Source organism: Anomaloglossus baeobatrachus, chromosome 3, assembly GCF_048569485.1.
Source record: "Anomaloglossus baeobatrachus isolate aAnoBae1 chromosome 3, aAnoBae1.hap1, whole genome shotgun sequence".
Taxonomy (NCBI): domain Eukaryota; kingdom Metazoa; phylum Chordata; class Amphibia; order Anura; family Aromobatidae; genus Anomaloglossus; species Anomaloglossus baeobatrachus.
This window is the reverse complement of record NC_134355.1, coordinates 289,879,845-289,897,065: the sequence shown is the minus strand read 5'-3', so window position 1 is coordinate 289,897,065 and position 17,221 is coordinate 289,879,845. Positions and strand designations below refer to the sequence as shown.

At 41.1% G+C, this 17,221-nt stretch overlaps 1 protein-coding gene across 18 annotated transcripts in view; it reads right to left on the bottom strand.

Annotated features, from left to right (window-relative positions):
• PTPRK (protein tyrosine phosphatase receptor type K) overlaps positions 1-17,221 on the bottom strand; it is a 450,255-nt gene that overhangs the window by 340,298 nt on the left and 92,736 nt on the right. For all 18 annotated transcript variants that reach the window (XM_075339909.1, XM_075339911.1, XM_075339913.1 and 15 more), the window contains exon 2: positions 14,856-14,978. In XM_075339909.1, the coding sequence (XP_075196024.1) occupies positions 14,856-14,978 (123 nt within the window). The remainder of the gene's footprint in view (positions 1-14,855; positions 14,979-17,221) is intronic.

Genomic DNA, 17,221 nt, shown 5'->3' with positions numbered 1-17,221 from the left:
CTTGTGAGCCCCGATGGGGACATAGTTGTTGATGTAAAGAGCTATGTAATTAATAGCGCTATATAAGTTAGTAAATACTAATATTTTTATTATATTACATCTAATTAATGTTTAAGTAGGTATCAAATCTAGGTATTCTCTACAATTTAACCCTTGTGTAGTACTATGGGGTAAATGTGACCCCATGCAGATTGGTACAGCTAGTTATTTTTCTTCATGGTACCAGACAAGGGTTAAGCAATACAGCTGGTAAAAGAATTTTCCCAAAGACACGGTTCTATACTAATAATGCACATTTGGAAAAGCGTGTTTCTAGCTTTCACACCAGGCAAGATGCCACACAGAATGACGGGTCCTGCCAAATTCTAAGCAGAACAGTCCAAGGCCAAACTTACACAACCCTCAGACATGCCGTCACTTTAAGATAACTGCTGAAAATGGAGGCATTGTATGAAGTCGCAGAGAGCTTTAACATTCAGCACATGCCGTCCTTGAAAATAAAGTGCGACAGTCACACTAAAACTGCAGGTGTACCCATAGCTGTTGCTAAGAGATACCGACAGTTATGGAAGCAAACATTTTTCCAGCCATTTAATGACGTGCTATTATTTGACCTTTTGTGCTGTTACACTGCATCAGTGCCATAGGCGTGAGCACCTCTGCCGTATACAGGCAGTGGCCGTGTTCACACAATCAGTTTTTTTTTACCACAGTAAGCCAAAACCAGGAGTGGGTGATAGAAACACCATCACTTCTGGATTTATTGTACCTTTCCTCTATTTGTTCCACTCCTGAATTTGGATTATAAATCCGGAGGTAAAATAGTGATCAAATACTGAAAGTGTGAACATGGGCAAAGTGGGATCATTCTTGTATTTAACCCCCAATCAGCCAGGTGGAGCTTTATCATTCCTGCTGTAGCTTCATAATACAGCTTTGGATAAATCTGCAAATATCTACTTACTATTTTTCGTCATTAGTGTGTCGAGCACTGGAAGTTGGGACACTTTGTCTAATGAACTACTAGTAGCACATTGGAATTTGGCTTTATTTTTATAGAACATTCTAACCCCCTAGCTTTCTCCCAGAGTTATTGCATGCCTTCTTTTGTGTTGCCTCATTATCAGTACTCCATTTGTTTAGATTTGGGCCGTTGAGGGCTGGCATCTTTGGAGCTTCCCCACTCTCAATTTAAATACTACAGTCACATGATTAAAGGGAATCCGTCACCACATTTGACCTATCAATTTATATGAGTAAAGAGGTTATAGACTCCTGGAAAGTCATACCTGGCAGCCTCATTTCAGATGCCTTGTTGTGGGTAAATCATTTTATCCATTTATATAAATGAGCTCTTCCAGGCTATGGGGAAGATGCTGCCTGGAAGATAACTCTGTATCCTCACTTCATTTTTATATGTATCACCTCCCATCATTGCCACACTGTCCCTGTGATGTTGGGTCCTTGTCAGGAAATCTCAATCCTGCCATTCCATCTCCTGTCCTTCCTCCTCACTATCCTGCTCTTCTCTGGCATAGGAATCGCTTTGCTTCTGTGCAGGTGCCAGTAAGTAACTTATACTTCTGCTACCAGTGTTCTCCGCCATGCAGAAACCTTGCACTAAACAAAGTACCAGTGACTCACCGCACCCTGCGCAGAAGCAACGTGAAGCCTATGATCAGAGAAGGGCGGAACAGTGATGAGGAACTACGGGAGAAGGAATGGCAGGCGTGAGCTTTCCGGACAAGCACCAGACATCACAAGGACAGTGTGACACTGTGGGAAGCTAAGCAAATGATAATGAAGTGAGGAGGCAGAGTTATCTTCCAGGCAGCATCCGCCCCATAGCCTGGAAAAGCTCATTTATATAAAGTTATAAAAGAGGAGTTATATACATCATGGCTTCTGATATGAGACAGAAGTAGAACTTTTTTCAGATTCATAATCTGTAAGGAAATTCACGCTTCCTGATCTATGGGCAGCAGGAATCAGAGACAGGCTCCATCATTACAGATTTTAAATGACTGGTAACCAGTCTATGGTGGAACACTATATCACATAACATCACTTGTTAAATCCCCTACTGCTCAGAAATAGATTACCCAATGTTTTGGCTTCAGAGATCACATGCCATAGTTTCTGGCAATCTGCTGATGTTTCACATATAGTTATTAGTCATCGCTCTTGTACGGTCAAGAGCGGTGGAAGTCCAGCGGAGCATCTGTACTGGAGCTGTATGGATTTATGCGACAAGTCTAGTGATTTTGTTGAAGCTAATTTTCATTTTCTTACGCTCATGCATCTGATAAAATGTGCTTACAGCTGCCACACCTTGCCTACATAGCAGAGATCCTTAGTGCCTGTGCCAGCCAAAGTGTTTAATCCTTTTTTTTTTTAATCAGACTTTGCTTATTGATCTTTGCTTGTCCTGGCCTGTACCTCTATCTCTCCATCATGTTGCATGATCTCTACAAGTTTTGGCCTTAGATTTGAACACATGCTTCAGTTTATCAATTAAACTACGACTATTAGATGGTCAGTCCATGTTAATGCAGACTACAGACTACTTTGGAGATACGGCTTAGGGATTCTCCAAGCAAAGAGGGTCAAAAACCATAAGCAAAGTTTTAGCATGAGAAGACCAAAACCAAAAGTTTTAAAGAGAGAACAAGAATTATAGTTCAAAGTCTTGAAAGTTAACGCTAATCAAATTTGAATAGTGGCACGATCGGCTTACGCCACTATATAGACATCTGAACCCGGACAAAAACTACAAAAAGTCGGGTTGTACTTCCATCATGACCGAAATCACCAAAATCATGAGCAAATAGATTAGGGAATGAAGAAAACTAGCATTAATGTAAAGAAAACTATAGGAAAGCAAATTTGAGTTTATCTTAAAGGGAACTTCTCTTCAAAAAGGCTATTAGACCTGCAGCAGGATGCTCTAGAGCAGGACGAGGTGATCAAATTGATATACATTTTATTTTTCTCTGGGAAAAGAATCATTAAAAAGTTTATGATTAAGATTTTTTTTTTTTTACATTTCTAAAGCCTACTTTACACATTTCAATATGTCGTGCGATCGCATCCGTCCCCATCGTTTGTGCGGCACGGGCAATTTGTTGCTCATGTCGCACAATGCTGTAACCCCCCGTCACACGTACTTACCTTCCAAACGACCTCGCTGTGGGCGGCGAACATCCACTTTGTGAAGGTGGAGGGACGTTCGGCGTCACATCGACGTCATACAGCGGCCGGCCAATAGACTCAGAGGGGCGGAGATGAGCGGGACGTAAACATCCCGCCCACCTTCTTCCTTCCGCATTGCCGGCTGGACGCAGGTAAGCGGTGTTCATCATTCCCGGAGTGTCACACGGAGCGATGTTTGCTGCCTCGGGAACATTGAACAACCAGACGTTCGATTATTAGAAAATGAGTGACGTGTCAACGATGAACAAGGTGAGTATTTCTGCTCGTTCATAGCGGTCACACGATACAATATCACTAACGATGCCGGATGTACGTCACTTACGACATGACCCCACCGACATCTCGTTAGATATATCGTAACGTGTAAAGCCCACTTTAATGACAAAAAAGTAAACCGTAGCAGGATATATTAAAACATGCATATTACCACCATCACTAGGTTTATGCTTCCATATCTGAGGGCAGCAAAAGGTTTTAACAGATAATCCCTGATTTAGCCATACACAGACATAAGTAGCTGTCACATTTATACATTTCTGCATAGGTGTAATCTCTAAAACAGAGGTCCCCAACCGTTTACTCAAGAGCCACATGTAGCTCACGGGCCCATTATGTGTGGCTTGCTGCTGTTTTTAAGTCTGGTGCATAAGCGCCAGGTCTAGCAAACAACTATGATTGGCAGGTCTCCAGATCGTGACTTTTGTGAGTAGCCCCATATAGAAGAGCAAATCTGAATTTGGGAATAAGTTAGGAACCCCTTGGTATACAGCCTTGGTGTGATTTCTGTGGAAAAGCTAGGCTGTCAGTATACCGATAATGGGGGTGGGTGTCACTTCTGTGAGGAGGGAGCCGAATGTGGCTTGCGACACTCTTTCAGAACTGAATGTGGCACTCAAGGTCAAAAAGGTTGGGGACCTCTGCTCTAAAGAATAAAAAAAGCTGTTCATGTACCGTTAAATCTTATCAAGGTAGTGCTTAGGTGAAGGACATGAGTGCGCAGGTTCTGCACCTAGAGTTTTTTCAGTGGCAGACCGGGAGCTAGAACTATCCAGTGGAAGATGTAGGAGAAGTATCATCCATGCTCCTGCAAGTCTGGGAGAGGTGGAAATGGTGAAAAGTATTGTGCCATTGTAGAAAGATGGTTTGGGGGAAGAATACTACTGAGAATGGGGAAGGCCAGTCTGAATGGTGTTGCCACTACCAATGGAAAAGAGGAAACAGGAAGAATGATCCTGGCTTTAGCGCTTGTGGTGGGAAAAGGAAGATTACTGCTAATCTATTGTGTGTCTGGTGCTTCTAGAGAGGCATGTTATGCTGCACTATGGTATTTGGTTCCAATAAGTAATATGAGCAATGCGTGATCGTATACATTGATGGGGATAATTATACTTTCAGGTGCTTCAGTTCATAGACCCCACATTTTTGTAAATACTGACTGCTAAATCAGAAATCTCAGTAAAAGTAGTCACCTATCGACAATTTCCACAGATCCTCAATGCAGATTGGATTATACTGTGCATGTGGATTTCAAAACCCTTTACACAACTTCACATAGAATACAAGGCGTATTGCTAATTTACAAACCTGTCTGTTGTGAATTTATCTATCACAACAGGGAGATACAATACACAGTGCACTAAGTAACAAATCTGAAGATCCACATGCAACACCCGCCTGGAGTAATAGATTCAGTAACCTGCAGGATCTTCAATATAATCTATGCAAAACAAATCCATTAAAGCAAAAATTAGAAAGCTGGGAGATCTTGCTGGTGACCACTAAAAAAAACTGTACTTTTATAATTGCTAAAAACTAACGGAACACAACACGACATGCAAAAAAACAAAAACATTAGTAGTGAAGGGCGGACCTGGACTGTAAAAGTCCGAATTCGCATGATCACCTGATGAAAGCGGAGTATGCTGCTGAAACATGTTGTGAAGTGATGTTCCTGATTTCTGAATAAAGAAGTAAATGATTCCACTGCTTTCAAGCTTTGGCGCCCGAATAATACCGCTGCACTTTCTCTTCTCTACCTACCATCCCTCATCGTGGGACAAACGGACAGAGCTCACTTAGCGAGGAGCCTTCCCAAAGTAAAGGACCTGCCACTCCAGGACCTGCTGTGGCATCACACATCACATGACTGGCCGATTGCAGAACCCGGAATCACTCAGGTGTGCGGTGGGCGTTACACACGAACAGCGTTCACCGGGTTTGTGTGAGGATTGCACAACCCTTTCAGGTTAGTGGTTCTAACTTCACCCCCCTTCACTGGCCCACTAGGTGTCACACCCCCTCCATCTCTCTTTTTATCTCCTATTTCAGTATGTATATAGCAGAGCTGTAATAGTTGTGGGACCTTGCGTTGATTACATCAGAAACTGGGTGTTTTGTGGGTTAATGAAAGGGGAGGGTTATAGTTTATTTCATATAAAGGATTTTTTCTGTGTTTTGTGTTTTATTTACAGATTAGTCATGGTGGGAGGGGTCCCATTACTACTCCAGGGCTTAGTGGCAGCTGTGAGCTGTCATTAACCCCATATAACCCCCATTTGCCATCGCACCAGGGCAATCGGGATGAGCTGGGTGAAATGCTGGGATTGTCACATTTAATAGATGTGACAACCCCGAGCAGCTGCAGGCCATTTTTAGGCTAGGGGGCCAAAAAACATGGATCTCCCCAGCCTAATAATACCAGCCCCCAGCTATCTGCTTGATCATGGCTAGGTATCAAAATTGGGGGGGGGGGGAGATGGCACACGCCCTTTTTTTTAAATTTAGCTAAAGTATAAAAATAAAAAAAAAAAAAGCTGTGAGCAGTCCCTCTTATTTTGATACACAACTAAGATAATCACATAGCTGTATGCTTTATCTGTGCTGGGTATAATAATATGGGGGGATACACCAATTTTATTTATTTTACACTACATACATGCATCCAGCGCCTGTCATTGCAAGCAGTCAGACACTGTCACACAAGGTGGGGGCGCGTCTGACCGCAACCAGAGAAGCCGGGACTGCCGATGCGCAGGGAAGCATTGAATATGTATGAAGGATAATGAGCAGCCCTGGAAGTAGAGTTACAACTGTGCAGGAGACAGGTAAGTATAACGCACCTGCTCTAATGCCACTACCCAGTCTACCACCATTTTAAAGCACCGGATTCTGGTCCTCATAGACTTACATGGGGACCGGCATCTAGCCAGACATCTGACATCAATTCCGGGTCGGAACTGGAGTTTTTTTCTTCAGGCTCGGTTGGACCCAGCAATCCTGGCTACTGCAAGTCTCCCCATCACTAAACATGATCGTTAAAGTGTACCATAAGGCCAAGTTCACATGTTCATCAGTTAGAACGGATCCAGCAGCAATCCATTTGCAAAATAAGTTGTGCAAAACACAAGTTTTTTAAGCAGTTTTGAAAAAAATTTACTTTTGCATTATTCGTTTTTTTTTAACCGGGATCTGTTTGGTTTTTTTAGTTTTTTTTTGTTTTGTTTTTTTTTTAACATGAGAGTTTGTAGAAAATGAATTTGTTAAAAGATTGCCATTTAGCCATCCATTTTTTGATTACTGGATCAGTTTCAAATGGAAGATAAATAGCAATCCACTAACGGATCTGTTTTCTATAGACTCACATGTTAAAAATACTCATTCTGCAAAAAAAATAAATTTTTCAAAATGGACCAAAAAAAAGTTCTGTTTACACAACCTTTTTGCCAACGGATAGCTGCTGGAGCTGTTCTAACGGATAATTACTGGACATGTGAACTTAGGATAAAACAAAACTGACAACACAGGGAGCTGTGACAAATATCTTAGATTCTGTACAAGCTTTCACACCTTTTCACGCTAGGAGACTCAAGTAATATCTAATCCAGACACATTTAGGCCTCGTAATGACTGCACCAGAGATGCACTCACAGCAAGCAATTTACGGCCACAGACTTTTTTCAGCTGTATTTATAACAGCGAGGGCAAAAGCCGTACATTAACAATCAGTGTACATTAGGTAGACACCCCTTGAGCGGTCCATTAGTCTTGAAACCACTGACCCTGAAAGACCAAGACTGCGTGGTACCTTTTATGGTTATCCTCACAATACAGCCATTCTCCATGAAGGAGCTTATAAAGAAAATTACTGCATAACATTCACTGTTTTTTTAAAGGAACATAAGTAAGTTTTATACAGCGGGTGAAATAAGTATTGAACACATCCTCAACTTAAGTAAATATATTTCTAAAAGGTGCTACTGACTGAATTTCTCACCAGATATCCGTAACAACCCATCCAATCCACAGAGGCAAAGAAATCAAACCATAGATCTTCATAAATTAAGTCCCGAACCAAACTTATTTTAACTTCCTTCTAACTCAGCCAAATCGAATTTCCATAAGTATGTAGAGTACTTTCATGTATTTCGATATTAATAAACAGTTTTAACCACATAGAAAATCTTATTTTTTTCTAGGGATTTGTTAATTAATATGCTTTTTGGCCTTAACATACGGATTGTGGGTATAGGCGCGTTTATTCCAGAAGTATTGCAAACTAAGGACTGTAGAAGCACTGTGTAAGCACGAAACGGCCGACATGCGGCGTGCCCGCGTAGCCCTCTCTCCCCACATGCTTTTGCCTGTAATCTACAGCAAAGAAAGCTGAGGATCCCTACATGAGTGCCGTCATTCATTACTTATTTTTGATGCTACAAACTAAGGACTGTCATTGATCTTGCAACGAGACTGCCGAAACGGACAATGGAGAGGTCTAATAAATAGACTCGTGTCCATCTTCTCGCATTCGTTACAATGTTAAAAATGTGCAGATATTCCCTTAATGTGAGGAAAATGAGACCCTCCTATTAGCGGCATGTGTGAAATTCCCCAGTACGAGGCGTATTACCAGTACAGGTGCCACTGACAGAATACAAGCGAGTTTAGCTGGAGCAATAGATGTATCCTAGCAGGGAAACCAGTGATAAGCAGGAAATTAGAAAGTGTCTGTAAGTAATATATGGGTTGCGCGATGCACATCTACAAGAGCTGCCTGATCCTCATGGGTCTCTACTCCACAAACCTAACCTTTCATCAATATTTGTGAATGATTTACCATTAAATGTGCCACATTTCATTACCATCGGAGGAGCCAAGGCTACAACAGATAAAATCATTAGCAGAACGACTTGCTCCCTTCCACCTCGGCTAGGGAACACTCTTAGAAATTGATCATGGGAGAAGATTATTACATTCTATTTGAAAGAAACCTACACTTTGAAGTCAAAACGGGATCATAAATCCACAGCACATTTTCATGTGATAGAAAAAGGTCGAGGAAATGAAAATGTTAAATGTATAACTACTTCATCCGTGGATTTACGATGTGTCCACTCAGGGTTACTACAAAATATATCTATATACACTGCACTAGTAATTATGTTAGAATATCCTGGTCTTCAGTTTATAAATTACTTGAAACATGGGAAGAAAAGGCAAAATTGAAGGAAAAAAAAAACAAAAACAGTCCAAGTTAAGAAAAAACTTAAAGAGAATACATTATTATAAAAATAACCATAAACTATAAAACTAGATAATGAGCTAAGAGAAAAAAGTTACATTTATACAAGTGGCCAGCTAAAATAAATATAAGAGACTTTACAGGGAATCTGTCAGCAGGTTTTTGCTACCTCATCAGCATAATGTAGGAAAAGAGACCTTGACTCTGGTTATCTCAGAGTTGTTAGATGTAGAATAAGGGGTGCTTCACACACAGCGAGCTCGCTGCCGAGATCGCTGCTGAGTCACGCTTTTTGTGACGCAGCAGTGACCTCATTAGCGATCTCGCTGTGTGTGACACTGAGCAGCGATCTGGCCCCTGCTGCGAGATCGCTGCTCGTTACACACAGCCCTGGTTCGTTTTCTTCAAAGCCGCTCTCCTGCTGTGACACACAGATCGCTGTGTGTGACAGCAAGAGAGCGACAAATGAAGCGAGCAGGGAGCAGGAGCCGGCGTCTGACAGCTGAGGTAAGCTGTATCCAAGATAAACATCGGGTAACCAAGGTGGTTACCCGATATTTACCTTAGTTACCAGCCTCTGCAGCTCTCACGCTGCCTGTGCTGCCGGCTCCGGCTCTCTGCACATGTAGCTGCTGTACACATCGGGTTAATTAACCCGATGTGTACAGCAGCTAGGAGAGCAAGGAGCCAGCGCTAAGCAGTGTGCGCGGCTCCCTGCTCTCTGCACATGTAGCTGCATTACACATCGGGTTAATTAACCCGATGTGTACTGTAGCTATGGTAGGAGAGCAAGGAGCCAGCGCTCAGTGTGCGCGGCTCCCTGCTCCCTGCACACACAGCTGTGCGCTGGTAACTAATGTAAACATCGGGTAACCATACCCGATGTTTACCTTAGTTACCAGTCTCCGCAGCTTCCAGACGGCAGCTCCGTGCAAGCGCAGCGTCGCTTGCACGTCGCTGCTGGCTGGGGGCTGTTCACTGGTCGCTGGTGAGATCTGCCTGTTTGACAGCTCACCAGCGACCATGTAGCGATGCAGCAGCGATCCTGACCAGGTCAGATCGCTGGTCGGATCGCTGCTGCATCGCTAAGTGTGAAGGTACCCTAAGGGTACGCTCACACGAGCGTATAACTCGCATGAGTATCGGACCGCATCACCCGGCGCGCCTAGCTTCTCTGCTGACAGGAGCGGCTCAGCTGCATGTATTTCTATGCGGCTGACATGCTCCTGTCCGGAGAGTGTGCGGCCGCACCGAGTGATGCGGTCCGATACTCATGCGAGTTATACGCTCGTGTGAGCGTACCCTAAAGCAGAGATCAGTAAACCCGCCCACACTACATCTCTTCATGTATATACATTGTCTATTGACAGTGAACTACTTATTAGAGGAGGGGGACGACTTTCAAGGAGGCAGCTGGTCGTATCAATGATAATGTCATAGTGATATAAGCGTCACTATTAGGCCTCTTTCACACATCAGGTTTTTTTCCCCATCAGTCAAGATCCATTTTTTTGATGAGAGAAAAAAAAAAAAAAAAGAAGAGGAAAAAAAAAAAAAGGGGAAAAAAAAAGGGAGGAAAAAAAAAGGAGGAAAAAAAAAAGGGAGGAAAAAAAAAAGGGAGGAAAAAAAAAAGGGTGGAAAAAAAAAAGGGAGAAAAAAAAAGGGAGGAAAAAAAAAAAGGGAGGAAAGAAAAAGGGAGGAAAAAAAAAAAGGGAGGAAAAAAAAAAGGGAGGAAAAAAAAAAGGGAGGAAAAAAAAAGGGAGGAAAAAAAAAGGGAGGAAAAAAAAAGGGAGGAAAAAAAAAGGGAGGAAAAAAAGGGAGAAAAGAAAGGGAGAAAAAAAAGGAAAAAAAAGAAAGAGAAAGCAAGAGAAAGAGAAAAAAAGAGAAAAAGAGAAAGACACACACACACACACACACACACACAGGTCCCTACTCCTAGTAGATAAAAAGACACAGAAATAGACAGCTTGTTTTTTAGGAGAGCTAATGAAGAAGCTGGGTACAAAGAGACGTAGCAAAAGTTAAAGTCGACTAATATTGCCCAAACCACAGGCAGCACAAACCAGAGACTGGTTGCACGATTGAACCCATTGCTTAAAAGAACCGTCAATGGACTATAGGTAGAGACAAGACTAGTCCAGCACAGCCTCTGGCAGGCTTGTCCGGGCACCACTTTTGGTGATTGACAGGTTTCTTCCTTGTGTCTAGATCAGGTAAGACCTGACGAATCTGGACAGATTATTATAGTCCAGTGACAGTTACTCCCCAATGAGTAAAATGTTAATTGTAGGAAATAGAAATAGGCGGATTTACATATGCTCAGCGTTACTATCAGTTGACTGCCTCCATCTGCAAATAACACTTGAGCATCTCTGTCCTAAACACGAGACACATCAGAAAATTTTTGACAACCATCCATCTGTAATCTGTAAGGCGTTCAGTGGTCTAATCTCTATTACGGTGAAGTCATTATTTATATCTTTCTTCCGCTCGTGTATTCTCGGGTGATCCCAACAGCTTCTTTAATGTACCCCTTGACTCCATATCTTTTAGCTCAGTGTCTGGGAAAATGGATACCAAACAGCAATGAAAGTGTTTTAAGAGCCCTAAAAAGCACTTTAAATGAAATCTTTGGCTTAGAAGTGAGATTCTGATCATCAGTCTTTTGCGGGAATCAATAACAGTCAATTGTGAAATGTAAAGCAGCAGAGTGCAGAGGATGTTATTAGCCGCACAAAAGGCGGAGGCTATTCTTCTCGGGTACATAGGGACACTTCTATCAGAAGACTTGTTACTTGCGTGATGCACATGCAATCATTTATCCTGTGAAGCACTAAAAAGAGTAGTATTCATAGTAAACTAGATGGCACACTCTCGGCCATTCCCTTTGGTGTGTATGTAGGGATTGGTCAGAGAAATAGGTCATCTAAATTATTAAATCCGGTTATTTTTATTTACTGCGTTTTTCAAAATGTATAAATTACATGTAATCAAGGATCTTTATCCTCAGTAGTTTGAGTCTGGTGCTAAGGGAAGCATATTCTTTTTTTTTTTTTTTTAAGTAGTATATTACTGCCGCTGCATCTTCCTTGATTGGGCTGGTGCCCCTTTATCGGTGTAAATCAATTAGAAGTTTTGGTGTCTACTTAGGCCACCATGTGATAGTCAGAAGAGGGGCACACTTGTAAATCATGGTTAATCACCAGAACATGTCCGCTAGTCACATTACAGCCCTCTAATTGCCCAGCTAAACTGACGCAACTAGAAAAAAAAAAAAATATATAAAAGCTGTCCTTTTCAATTTGCCAAAAGCAAGACTTCCTAATGTAGCAATGACCTCAATCAAATGATTAATTACATAATATTACATTAATTGAAACCTTTGCAGAATTTCAGATGCTTTCATTCTTCCCGAATATTGTTCCGTCTTAGAACAGCCGATTAAGCTGTTCATCAAAGGTGAGTAGGCAAGGTCAGCAAGGCCGTACCTCTTCAGCTATTCATTACCTATTCTCTATGGTAATTAACAAGCCCAACATTTGCATAAATCACAATCTCTCTGATTGTGCTCTTATCCAAGGAGAGGGGAGATTTATGTCTGGAACCGTTTGATTTTTACTTCAGAAACGCACTAAAAATATCTCCACAATGTCACAGGAAGCAGAAGATGTCTTACATACACAGGCACAGCCATCCGTACTGTAAAATGCACAAGCTTTTAGGGTTTTTCCCACTGTTTAATGAGAATATACACCCTATAATGCCTGCTTAGGGTTACTAAATTGAACCATTACTTCCCTTCAGAAGCTTAAAGTGAACCCACCAGCTGATACATGTAGCCCAGTTTATGAGCAATATGTATTAGACCCTGGCTATATTATCTCGGCCAGGTATGTGACACTGAAATGCTGCGGTGTTTAGTAAAACACACACTTTAATAGCCGTATGGGACACAAGCTGCACTGTAGACTAGTCATGTAGGCGGGTCTAAGATGGCTTCTCCCCGCCCACTGACAATGACAGACAGGTGTCTGCTTACACGCGTGTATAAGCACAAACCTGTATCCAGAGCAAACTGGGATTCGCCGAGGACCCGCCTGTGTGACTAGTCTACAGTGTGCAAAAAAAAATAAATAAATAAAATACTGGTACAAATAGATAGAAGAGGATTTCTTACATAACGCAATGAGGTGGGGTTTTTTTTTATTAAGAAAATGCATTTCAATGCCAAACAGGCGTGTTTGTCAAGTAAAAAAAATATGATAGCAGTAAGTGGAACTTTAAATAGGGCCACTTACCAGCCCTTAGGTGAGCAATACCCTTTTTTCCCTCCATTTTTTATCCTACTTAAATACTACAGTCTACAGTGAGGCAAAGACAATCGGGGGACTTGAAAGCCATTGATATGGAAGTGGATTGGGGTTTTATGCCTTTCTGACCCTTTAAAAAAATGCTTGGCTGGACATCCCCTTTTTATACTTCAGACAGTTGAAAGAGAAGTGCATAGGTCTGTAGAAGTTTATAGTGTCTGGATGCAAACGACCTAAGATTATACAGCGGTAACATGCATACAATTGTATCTTGCTTAGGCAACCTGTACACAGACAAGTTATGGCCCCTATAAACATTAGACTAATATTTGGCTAGTTCAGCTAAGAGTTTAATGTGTATGAGAACACTGGGCAATTGACGAACAGGTAAGATATTGACTGGGCATGTCCAATTTTGGCCCGTCGATCGATTGGTTCTCCCGGAAATGAGCTGCCAGCCAACGTGTCGCCCAGTGACTTTTTTTATAGAGCATACAGTAGCCTGACAAGCGCTCCTATGTATGTGCAACTCAGCTGAGAAAGCTATTGGCCAAATGATTGACCAAAGCATCGCTCGACTGATGCATCAGGCCTCTTTCACATACAGTGATGGTCATTAGAAAACTATTTATGTAAGGTAGACTTTGTTCAAACAGCCAGATTTTTAGAATAGCCTTATAGCAAGGTGAGATCACTATAGGGGGTAAAAACATTGAAACCTGTGATAGTTGTTGTCAACCAGGTTCATGTCAAATTAGTGTCATTTCTTCAAGTTTTTCAATGTTTAAAGAAAAAAAAATAATCCTGTATGATAGAAAAGTCGTGGATCCTGTGAAAATGATTCTCATCACATCTGTGTAAATACAGATTGATCATAAATATCATTTTTACTGTTTTATATTATCGCTCCACCACGATACAGCGTTAAAAGGTGTATCAGATCAGATGTTTCTTCTAAAAAGGGGCAACGTGACCGGCTTGTACCAGAGACATATGACAATGTTAGCAGAGCTATCCATCTATTTTATTTTTTTTTTTTCTGGCGTCATCATCTGTTTCCAGAGTCTTCCTCCGTTTCCAGCATCTTCATCTGTATCCAGCGTCATTACAGTCGGTCTCCTTTGATTTGTGATCTGCTAGCAGCTACTTGTTGTGGCTCGCATAGACTTGCATTGAGACCTTAAGAAGTAACTTCTGACTTCCAGCCAGTCAGAAGTTACAGGCACAAGATGGCGCCGAGTGACCAGAGTGGCATCGGTAAAAGGTGAAGCTGCCGGAGGGAGAGTATATGACAGGAGGCAGGGGACTTAGCACCACTCTAGCACTGAAAAAAAAAACTCCACAAAAAAAACTGCTAGAGTAGTTGTTTTAAATCCATAGATATCCTCTGCGTCTCCACTGGCATTATTGGTCTTTATTGTTATGGCATCAGTGAAAATAATCACATCAATATCACATGAGCGTTGCTGCCAATGACTGGGCTTAACGCTGATGCCAAATTAGACTTTGGCCCCAGACATAGCACCACTGTTGCAGCCATGTTAAAGGCTGGGGCAGTGGCAAAGATTTGGTGTAGTTAAGTCTATCATCTCCATGTTATTTTCACATATAGGAAGCATATGGATTGGAGGAAAAAAAAAAATTAAGATGGACAAACCCTTTAATACGCTATGTATATTGTAAACTATATTTTTTTTTATAGATTTTTTTTAAAGTTTCACTTTCATTCTATGCAAAAAAAAAAGATGAAAACATGAAAGGTTTCCACTCTCAAAGCCTTTGAAAAATAGGACAGGTACAGAGCATTAACTCACCTTTGGGCATTTCTGTAGGCAGGTAATGCGGCTCTTGTGCACTCACATGGTCCCAATCAAAGTCATCGTATAGATCCTGATGATAGTCGCAGGCGGCTGGCCCATCGTCAAAGGTACAACCTCCTAAAAGGAAGCATAAGTCAGACTGTCAGCTTATGGACTGTGATCCAACACCATTCATATTTTCATTGGTTTTGATTCATTTTTATCTCACTTGTTTACGGTCTCCTCCATTAAATATGAAGTGATGTGAAATATGTTTGTCCTTTACAAATAAATACAGAGAGGATATAATTACCAGCTACATTGAATGTGTCGCAAAATTTCACTATATAACCTGTATGCATTTGGGTTTGTCTGCCGAGAAGTTATCAGCTATCCAAACCTTAGGTGATAACTTGTTGATTGGGGGGGGGGGGCATCACTGGGGCCCACACCGATTGGCAGAATGGGGCAGCACTGCCAATCCATTTGTTCCTTATGGGGCTCTGTAATGCGGCACTTGGCTTTTTCCAGCAGCCCAATACAGAATGAACAAACCAGCCGTCGGGCGTGCTACCTACCATTCTATTTTGTAAGGGGAATAAAAACTCCTTGTTCTTCTGATCCATGGTCCCAACATTGGACCCAACCGATTATTAAGTTTTCACCTGTGACTAGCACAACCCAGTTAAGATCTGAGATGCGAAAAGGCTGTTATACTACTACTGAAAATCCATTTCAGAATGCCTACATAATTCTGATATAAGGATATGCATTTTACAAGTCCATATTCTGTGACATGGTGTCCACTGTTGTAGACATAACATGATTGCTGGGCATTGCTGAACTAGAATACTGATAAAAGAGGCAAACAAAATCTTAAAAGGAAGTCTTCATCAGAAACTGAACTATTGTTTCAATTAGGTTTTTGTGTTACATGTATTTTGGAAAAAAATGGTCAGCTTTTTTTCTTTCATATCATGATCTTTATATATATATAAAAAAAAATATTCTTGCACTTTTCACAGGGACCAATGAGTTTTTTTTTCTTAGACTACCTGTTTCAGGAAACAACACATGTACATAGTGACAATGAATAGACTCAATCATTAATTTTTGAATTAGTGTTATTTAAGAATCTAATGAGGTCATCGTGATGGAAGGGGGGAGTAGGGTCATGTGTGCCATCGCTCATTCTGAATGGTGGATACTGTGTTATCAGCTGTGTGTATACAGTAGAGGTGATTATAAAAGAATACTAATAAGGAGCCTGCTGAAAATTCTTCCTTAAATGCCCCAGGGGCCACTGGAGAGGTTTCAACATTATCAATTTTGTTCCAATAAGGATTGTAGTCTGGGGGAAAAAAAAAATTCAGGCAACAAAAAAAAAAAAAAAAAATAAAAAACAAAATTTTATGATAAGTTCTCTTTAAAAAGGCACTACAAAATTTTGAGAATTCTCCATTTCAGCCTACAAATACAGTCGTTTTGCCTGTCAAATTCTTTTGTAATTTGTGACCCTGAAGATTTTTATTTGGCCTTCTTAAACCAATGAACATTCATGTCTTACTCAATGGCCAATCAACCCTCATTTGCTTTAACCTTTGTCAAAAAAAAGACAGATGCAATAAATTAACCCAAAGTACCATTTTTTTTCTGGATTATTGTTTAAACGGCTAATGTAATGGATTCTGAATGATAATTCTAGACAGACTAATGTTGTTATTAAAAGACCATCAATCCAGAAATGTAATCACAAAATTGCAAGTTTGGCATAAGCTCAGGTTGGAAACCCCTGGCATCTCTCTGTTGCATGAAATTTTAACATGTCGTTTAATAGTTATAATTAACCTTTACCCAGCCAAATAAGTAGTTCAACTGCTTGCCCAACGATCTCAATATTCTCTTTACAGAGCTTTTTTAAAAACATGGTCGAAGTTTGATACCATACAGATCAATGGTTTCTACTTTTCAATATTACGGTAAGTGCATTGGTTTCGAAAACTCTGCCCTTTCACAAATTGATATTTTATGTTCTGTACATACAGTTCCTATATATTCAGCACTATTCACACCAGTGTCTGCACACCGGCTACATAAACAACACAACACAAGCTGGTGAATGGATGAGGTGCTTAAGCTACAGAAAACAGGGAAAGAACTAAAGTACAGTATATAATGTCCCAAATAGAGATGAGCGAGCACTACCATGCTTGGTACTAGAAACGAGAAGTCAGGCTCGACTTGTATAGCGAGTATACCGGAAGTCAATGGAAAATTCAAACAATTTTCCGGAACATCTTCCGGAAGAATGCTCGAGTTTCCCATTGACTTCCATTATCCTTGGTAGAGGAGTTAAGCCCGTCTAAGCGTCCAACTGCTCA